Source organism: Hyposmocoma kahamanoa, unplaced genomic scaffold (assembly GCF_003589595.1).
Source record: "Hyposmocoma kahamanoa isolate Upper Pololo Valley unplaced genomic scaffold, ASM358959v1 296, whole genome shotgun sequence".
Taxonomy (NCBI): domain Eukaryota; kingdom Metazoa; phylum Arthropoda; class Insecta; order Lepidoptera; family Cosmopterigidae; genus Hyposmocoma; species Hyposmocoma kahamanoa.
Genome location: NW_020653780.1, coordinates 3262756 through 3272241, shown reverse-complemented (window position 1 = coordinate 3272241; position 9486 = coordinate 3262756). Strand labels below are relative to the sequence as shown.

The 9486-nt window shown below is 35.0% G+C and overlaps 1 protein-coding gene and 1 long non-coding RNA gene across 3 annotated transcripts; one reads left to right on the top strand and one right to left on the bottom strand.

Annotated features, from left to right (window-relative positions):
• Positions 1-1362: 1362 nt before the first annotated feature.
• LOC113229297 lies at positions 1363-1867 on the bottom strand. Its single transcript, XR_003310403.1, has 2 exons — positions 1736-1867; positions 1363-1639 (listed from the first exon to the last, which is right to left on the bottom strand). It is a non-coding gene; the product is annotated as an uncharacterized LOC113229297 (long non-coding RNA).
• A 768-nt stretch (positions 1868-2635) lies between these two features.
• LOC113229263 (heterochromatin protein 1-like) lies at positions 2636-7713 on the top strand. 2 transcript variants are annotated; one of them, XM_026462806.1, is made up of 7 exons: positions 2636-2707; positions 3059-3293; positions 4469-4736; positions 5540-5637; positions 5747-5888; positions 6271-6430; positions 7428-7713. In XM_026462806.1, the coding sequence occupies exons 2-7, from the start codon at positions 3064-3066 to the stop codon at positions 7520-7522; spliced, it is 993 nt and encodes a 330-aa protein (XP_026318591.1). In that variant the 5' UTR covers positions 2636-2707; positions 3059-3063; the 3' UTR covers positions 7523-7713. The 2 variants fall into 2 exon arrangements, with proteins under 2 accessions (XP_026318591.1, XP_026318592.1); XM_026462807.1 differs by lacking the exon at positions 2636-2707 and having other exon boundaries at positions 2935-3293.
• The last annotated feature ends 1773 nt before the right edge of the window (positions 7714-9486 follow it).

Below are 9486 nucleotides of genomic sequence, written 5' to 3'. Positions count from 1 at the left end.
TGTATAATACTTAAAAAAGGGTATATATAACTTAAAAAGTAAAAAATGCTACTTTGTAGCTTACAACTATGTGGGAGGTATCAACTTGTATACAGGATTGCCAGACTAGGGCACGAGTAACCTGGTTCATACATGAGTATCATGTATGTGGAAAACAAAGGATGTACTTACTTGTATTTTGCATACAAGTTTTATTTTTATACTTAAAATGTAGGTGTAGTGCACAGTACATTAAAACATGCATAGGGGAAACCAGGGCTGGAAGTTGCTGGGGTAAATTCCCACAGCAATAACTATCATAATCTATGCGGGACAATTTGCCTCAAAGGCAGATCAACACGCCCCAAACTGGGGATGAATGTGCCGCTCTGAAATTTATCAAAAATTTGCCTCTGTAAAAAAAACTATTGCGATAATAATAGGAGTGACTGTAATATTACAAAAAGCCATACACATTTGTTCAATATTTCCAAAAGTTGAAAATCAAACCCTTCATTTTCAGTACAAAACTTAAAGTTATATCAAAATTGGAATGTTCAGCCCCGCTCTCCCCTATAGCTTAAAAGCTGTCTAAAGATAGGCATAATGTCAGTCACTTGTCATATCATTAGCAGTGCTATAGTAGGGTTGTTCCCTACTTTAGCAATAGCACTATCATAGAAACCACTGACTATTAACTCTGTGATTATGACAATGAGCCAATTTGTATACTAATTACATGAAGTAAATCAAATAGAATTTGATTTAAGTATTAAACATGCATAACGCTTTGGATTGGCATAATGATTAGTCAAACGTCTTATCATTATCAGTGCTGCACAACAACCCTACTTTAGCAGGGGCAGCAGTATCACTATAGATCATAGAGTATTAACTTAGTATTTTTGACGGTCTGCTATCTTTTATCCTGATTAAACAAAGTAAATGAAAACAAGTTTATACGTACTATCAGGATCATAAATAGCTTTGCAAGCATAACATTTCACTGAACCAAACTCTTGCAACAGGGGTAGGATCGATCCACATCTAGCGCAAAATGCTGTGCTGCTCGAAAACGGGCCAGTACCTGTGGTACTTGCCATTACCTGGAAAAGTTGACGATAAATGATAAGAGGTTAAGGTTAGTTCATAAATAATAAATATGTTTAATAAAATCAAAAATAAATAAATAATATGTAATGAATATGTTTAAAATTCGAAGATATTACAGCAAACCAATAAGTAATTATTGCTTTTAGTATCTAAAAAACACAATTGTAACAGTAAAATGTGATTTTTAAGTGTAACACGAATATCTACCGAACATAGAAAAATGATTACAATTTAATTAAATTTTTGTAAACTCTTATTATACAGTTTTTGCTTTATTTTGTATATACCAAACTATTACACATGAATTAGTTTGTAACAATATCCTGTAAAAGTAAATTACAAACTATTAGATGCTAATAAAAATACACGTTTGTGAACAAAATAAAAGCTTGCGGTTTTTTTTTCGTTATGAATGGCTTGTGAAACTACTTATACTCAATTCTGCCAGTGTCCGTTTTATAGATTCATAAACGTTATGGAGGGTGTATTAGAATTTTGTTCGGTGACTCAGAGGGAGAATCGAAGAGATTTTTGCACAAATTGAATTCTAGAACAAAAGAGACGGCACAAATTAGACAACACAAGTCGTTAGAAACATGTATAATTATGTTAAATATAGTGTTAGTGCATGAATAATATTTACAGTTTAATATTATTTATATGCATGAATTTAAAAAGAATATGATACATTTTTGGGTGAGAGGATAGAGTCAAAAGGCATTTAAAGGAAGTAGGACGAGGGATAGAGGGAGGGAGGATGTCGTACAGGGAACACCGTAATTTAGGGCAGTCAAAGAATATATAGTCCACGTTCCCTTCGTCTAGACCGCAAAAAACGCACATAAGCAAAAAAAATTATTCGTCGGATAAATTAATCGAAGACATGCCTCGGATAAATTAATCAAAGTAGCTGTACTCAAGCCAAAATTCTTAATAAAAAAAAAGATTGGAAGGTGGGTATTATAGAGTTGCCTCTTTTTCGTCTAAAATACATTTTTTAGGTGTATAGTCAAGAGCACATCAAGCTTGACACTTTGGACTTTGGACCGTTCTTATTGCAAGCTGCATAGAGTTAAATTTAAAGCTTTAGTGTCAAGCTTGATGTGCTCTTGACCCTGTACCTACCTCAAAGTTTGTAATAAATATAGAATTATACCAAATTCCGTATTTGTCATTTCCGCCCACGAGTTTGGGCAGAAATGGATTAAAATCTAGGCGGGTTGATTGAGTTTTAACCCATTGCCCATATCTGCGTAACAAACAATCAACAATCGATCGATTATTGCGATTTTCAGAAAAATAAATATTTTCATGGTTGTATTCTAAAAATACAAACTTAGAGGATGGAAAGAATACAAATCAGTAAAACTACCTCTAGTAAAAAAAGAAATGCGCCAGGTTTTAAATTATTTTTACTGTACAAGTATACATTTTTTAATCAAACATGATTTTGACAACAAACATGTACATCTCAACTCTATAAAAAAAGTTTGCTTGTTGTTGTGTCAATTTATTGATTGCCGCTATTTCTGAATAAAACAAGTTTTTTGGTGAAACAATCGTGTAATTTCCAACAAATATCAATATTTAAAGTAGCTTGTTGTCATCTGATTCGGTGAGCATAATTTGATCCATTATTTTTTTCTAATTTAGATTCAAAGCGTCTGTTTTGGCAGCGGCACTGCGTGATGTGACGACATCACCCAATGCCAATGTAACAAAACATTAGTGTTATTGCGGTATACATTTTTAAAAGTATACATAGCATTACAAGTATTCAGTGCCAATGTACGGTTTGTTTCCATACCTAACTCTTCAATAATTAAAAACACAATGTTATTACGTTACGTTGTCGACTATTACCTGACGAACAAAACTTACTAAAAATATTCTTTTCAAACTTTGTAACTGCATCATTTACGCACAATAAACTGAAATGAAGTCCATATTCGCATTCGAATTGCAGAAACAATGGACGAGTCAATGGAATCCCTCTCACAGCCAGTTGACTTGAATTTTCAATCTAGCCAATCTTTGTCAAATTTGCCTCCCGACCAAGTCAGTCAACCTGTGGACTCCGCACCCACATTTGGACCTGCTGGGGGGCAAAGACATGAAGAGTTCTCAGTTGAAAAAGTGCTGGATAGACGTGTTAAGAATGGGAAAGTGGAATATTTGTTGAAATGGAAAGGATATTCTGAGTGAGTACTTTGTTTGTTTCATAATTTTTTAAAGTGTGTGGCCTTTTTGGATTTGCAAAATTTGTGTACAGATGGCAGCACATTAAGCTACACATTGTCGGATATTGTTCCATCAAACTGGAGGTGATATTCGAACAAAAGTTAATAGCTTGATTCGCTGTTGACTGTACGTACATCAAAATGTACATAATATGTGAAGTGACTCCAGCCCATTGTCATGAAACTATCGCATTCAAATTTAGTACTGTTCTATGTGACCACAGGATGTTTAGAAAAATATGTTTTTCATACAAAACTAAGGACATACTTGCTTGGACCTAAAGCAGTAGTAGAGCTCCTTGTGAAAGAGTTCGTCCAGAATAGTATTGCCACCTTACGTATTTCTGCTGCCAAGCAGTAAGGTCAGCATTACTATGTTCCGGTTTTGAAGGGTAAGGGTCCTGGTGAAATTACAGGCTCACGGGACTTGTCAACTTATGTCTCAGGGTGATGGGTGCAGTGGCAGTGCCCCTCAGATCTTTGTGAATTAAAGCTCTGAGTGGCACTACAACTGTTATGGACAAGCATGTAGCTTACCATCAGGCGCACAGATTGTTTGTCCTGTCACTTGATATTATAAAAATAAAATAAAAAATATGCATGTAGTTATTATTTTGTACACTTTAGTGTACATTGGGCGTTTAGCGCTTTTCCCCATTGCAGTTTGCTGAGTCTAGGGGGCCTGTATGCATTATCAAATATTATTATTTTCATTATCATAAAATCTTGTTAAGATGAACAAAAAATTTGTTTTTTTTTGGAAATACCTAAAAAAATATTTGTTTTTGGATGCAGCATATACACTGTTGACATTTTATTTTTCAGACTTACCATGAATTCTCTAATATTGAGTTATGAACAAAAAAAAAACCGAAGTTGAGTCAACATTTGTTTTATCATTATTGTATATAGTGTTGTGTCTGCCATTGAGGGTCATTAACTTTCATTACGGGCCTGATGGAGCTTGGGCATTGTCTTTTGATGGGAAAGGAGGATAAGAAGAATGTAATTTAAATTCATAATAAAGCCACAAGCTCTGCATTGCAACATTTTTGTTGTGTAAAACATGGACACAAAGAAATATGGAAAACTTACTAGTAGTTTACTTATACATTATATACTTTATATATTTCCAGTGAAGATAATACTTGGGAGCCAGAAGACAACCTGGACTGTCCAGAACTAATATCAGCTTATGAAGAAGCTCGCATGAAGAGGGAACGAGAAGTGGCTGCTGCAGCTGCACAAGCCGCAGCTGCTCAAGCTGCTGCCGCAGCCCAGGCTGCAGCTGCACAAGCTGCTGCTGTTGCTGCCCAAGCCGCAGCTGCAGCTGCTGTAGAGGCTGAAGAAGGCCAATCTGCTAGAAAAAGAGGGAGACGAGCTGAAAAGAAGAAGAAAATTGAAGTAAGCATTGTCTGTGTGCAGATAATTGCCTTCAGCATTATTACCTAGTTGCAGTAAAGTATATTTATAAATATTGAAAGGATTGGTATTACTGGTTATCTTGCTGAATCTTTAAAGGAAGCAAACTGGTCCCACTTCTGGGCACAGGTATCCTCTAAAAGAGTATTTAAGACATAGTCCACTGCTCGGGCCTAATGTATTGAACTGTGGCCATAATGCCTAGCTGAACAGAAAAGCAGCTATCTGATGCTGATCATTTCAATTACCATTAAAGATTCAGTATATTTATATCAATACATGCTAAATAAATTGAAGATCTCTGGGGCATATCAGCTAAACTTATCGAGTCAGTTATTTATCTAATTTCTCCACATTTAGCTGTTGCTTTCGATAGATGCGGTTACGAAGGTGTTTTTTCCAATTTAATGAAATACAGCAAGGTTATTCCTTTATTCAAAAGCAATAGAAAAGTTGATCCTAGCAACTATATAACATTTCAATTTTACCAGCTTTAAGTAAAATATTCGAAAACATTATGCTGACTCAATTACTGTCCTATTTTGGTAGGTATCATAAGATTTTTTCTTAGTTTTTTTTTTGTATAGACTTTTATAATTTATTGAATAATAAACCAACAATTAATGTAGCTGAGAGCAATCAATGTTTTCAAAAACATATTTAAATTTTCACATTTTGTGTAATGTATAAAAAGTAACAATAGTCTTTATTACAGCACTTTTGTGCAAAACAAAACATGTTTATGGTTCTGTCCTCATAGTGTTATACTTTTCTATTATTTTCAGGAAATTGAGAAGCCCAGGGGGTTATTAAGAGGACTACCTCCAGAGAAAATTCTAGCAGGGCAACTCTTCCATGGAACGCTTTTCTTTTTAGTTAAATGGTACGTTTGGAGTTTTAATAAATTGACAACTATATATCTATTCTGTCTTTTGTTTAAATTTATTTGTTTTTTTTCTTCTTGTCATTGATCTTATGTAATGATTATGCAGGCAAGGCTGTCTTGAACTGGATGTGGTACCTGGACATGATTTGAGCCAAGCATTTCCAGATTTCGTCATTGCGTACTACGAAAGGTGCGCTCCTTTCAGTGTACGACACAAAGTCGGTAAAGTGCCGAGAATCGCACCTGAGGTAATTGTCAAATTTTATTTTATAGTGATTGTGATCTCAAATTGAGGCTGAAAAGATTTGTTGTGGAATTTCTTATAATAAACATTGACATCCAGGTTCATCCACAAAAACAAAATTTCCTGCCTTTACATAATATCATGCTTGGCTTTGCCGTTGCTAGGTAAAGATAGATCTGCACTTCCTATGATCCATTTTGTTTTTGTGATTTTCAATCATTGATCAGCCCATTATTATTAAGTATTATTTATGAAGTAAAGATTATTTGAGTTTGACTTTAGTTCATTTAGTTTGATTTACAGTATAAATATAAGAAAAACAAACAATATTGAAACATGATTCACATACTATTGGTTTCAACATCTTACAACTCATATCTTTCTAGTTGCCTCCCCCAGAAGTTCCAACTCCGGCTCCAGAGCAAACACCCATGGACACTTCGATGGAAGGGCCACCAACTGAACATATACCACATACTCTTAACCCAGAAGACCTAGGTCTCATGCAGAATGTGCCAGAAACTTCTGCAGAAGAATCCCAACCAGGTAATTGCAATATAAATTACTACTTTTACATATAATAGAATATTGTGAAAAGTTTTTTAATGCAAAATGCTTACATGAGGTATTATTTGTTTGCAATTGTTATTATTTACTTATTTATTAAATGTTGAGATTGACTGACTGAGAGAATAAAATTAATGTTATTGAGTCCTCACAGCAAATGCTCTGATGTAATGAATTGTACACAATTATCAAAGTATATGGAATATTTATGTATGTATATGTCGCATTGCTAGGTACGGTGGCCTTAAACTTTTTAAAAGGTGAACCTTTTAAAAATTAAGGCCATAGCCTACCACACTTTTTTTACGTCAGAAAACCCTCATTGAGGCCCTCCGCCCGAGGAAGTGAGGGTTATGTCGGATTCGTACCAAATAAAACCTAACGGTTTTTCGTCGCTTTCTGGTGGGAACGGGAACGCAATTGCACGCTACCGCGAATAGTTGACCACCCTATACCAGTGCATGAATATGCCTAATTATAGATAACAGATTCGCGTTAGAATTTTCGCTATGTCGTCGCTCAGACCACGTAACGTAATTGTACGAGAGAGTGATCACTTTTGCGCGTGTGCAGATAGCGCCTTGCTGTACGTAGTAGTAGTATTAATACGTACTACGTACGTACGTAATACGTACGTAGTAGTAGTATATAAATATCTTCCGACCATTGTATGGAGGGTCCGGGGTGTGCTATGGATTCCTTTATGGTATTCGCACCTAAGTTTGAGCGTGACTTGTTTAGTTGTTTTCGGATCGCCCTGTAGCCGAACTTCACACTACCTCACCTTAACGAACGTTATAAAAGACCTGTGGTAACACACATAATTACGAAAAAATAACACAAACAAAATTAAAAATTAAGTTGTTCACATAAACAAGGACACTAAATGTAAATATATTTTGTATAATACTTATGCTGTTTCACAGTGCAAAAGTAACCAGTTAATATTTATAATTGTTTTTTTGTATTGTTTCAGGTGTAGAAGTGCCTTCACTGGAACCGCAACTCGGAGCTGACATGCCCCAACTGGGTGTAGATCCTGAAGGCCAGATCGAAGTTCCAGTTAACTGACTTTCGCTCTATCATGCTAGTAGTAATTGCTACTAGTACTTTTTGAGTATCTACCAATAGGGTGTTTGACAGCTATTGAAAATTAAAATACTTTTCACACTTTTACCTTCACTTTCACATACAAACACACACATACGTGCACATACACACACACACGCACAAAAATTGCCTCCATGTCCGAACGGTTACCACACTGGACTCGAGTACCATCCTGGTTCGATTCCCGGGACGGGAGAAATATTTGTATGGCCTACATTTATTTCTCTCGTGAGTCTCGGTGTAATTTGTGTGTGTCCAAGGCACCCGCGATACAGGGTTTCCCTATTGCGGGTCTATGAGTGTGTACGCGTTATTATTTTTATATTATTACTTTAAAATTGTGCCTAAATAAATCATCGAATTCCACACTCAGAAATCAGGAACTTCAATAAAAGAAAAACGACAACACTTATTTGTCACTTATCATTTTAGTGGCGCCGTGTAAGTAATGCACTAAGATGGTTTCGCTGAAAGGGAACTTCTCTGCCGCTGGTTTTAACCATTAATATTTCTAATGTTCGTTCCAATAAAAAAAAAAAACAACATCCTCCACCTTCCGCTTGAATATGATAATTTGAATTAGTTAACGCTAAAACACAAATTATGTGTCAAATATCCTATTGTTAGTATGATAGTCTAATTATTTTTTATAAAGATTGTTAAGTTAAATTTTGAACCCTAGCCATGTTTTAAAATATTACAATTTCTAAGTTAGCTAGCCATGGGACACGAGCACATTAAGAAAAAAAAGAATGTGATGTCACGAATTTACGTCAACAGTAGTGCCATCTTTTCAGGTTAACCAACGTCCACAAGCAAAATTATACATGCTGCTGATAAAATCAGTCTAAGTGTGACAAGTTGACATTTTTGACATGGTTTTTCGTGTTGTCTGTTTAAAAAATTTGTTCTTTAAAATTTCGCGTATGGTGAGGGTTCGTATAATGTGTCTGTATTTCATTAATAAGTTTGGCATTTAAGACTATCAGTTAAAAACTATTTGTACGAAGTATAATACGCTATTATTGTCACCATTGATTATTGTTTGGTAACCGTGACATTTATTTGACACAAAAATGTTATTATTATTAAAGATCAATAGAATTAGCTGTGACTATATCGACGGCCCCACCGAATTAAAATGTAGACAGTACACTAGTACCATGGTACAGTACACCAACAAAACGGATATACGGTATATTGTTCTGCTAACCGCTTGATGCCGATGCCGTTCTTACCCAATCACGACATGTTCGCAGCAATATACCGGATATTTAGCGACCGGCTAGTTCTGATATCCGGCTATCCGACTTTATATGGGACATCCGGTATTCGGCCAAATCACTATCCGTTTCATCTCTTTATTACACGTGTCGAGTTCTAGGTTTTCGCTATTGTTACACATGGGAAATGAAACATTGTTTTCCGGATCTAAATAACGTATGTCTGTTTTTCGAACAAATTTTTGGTTTTTCAACAAATTTCCATGGTCATCAGATAGCAGTAACTATGGGAAAAAATAATAAATGCATATTTATTTGGTGGGGCCATCGATTTCAAGGATAAGTAAATGTTAAATCAAACGACTTTTACTATTGGTATTAAACTCGGCTGTCTCGTACGCAAAGTTTACATTGTAAACTTTTTTTTAATATATCGATGCCTTACTTTCTCAAATTCTTATCTTATATGTATAGAGTAAATATTCAGATGGCAAAATCTATTTATTTTTAAGAGGGAGCAGAGGAAAAATTCCTAATCTTCGATTTGATTTTAGAGGGGTATATCCACTTTAAAGTTAAAAATAAAATATTGTATGAGTAACACGATATATTCAAGCATATTAATCAGAAACATAAAACAACAAAGTTTCCCCGATAGATAAAAATCACGAAATGACCTCTAATTTTCACATTTTTTCGATT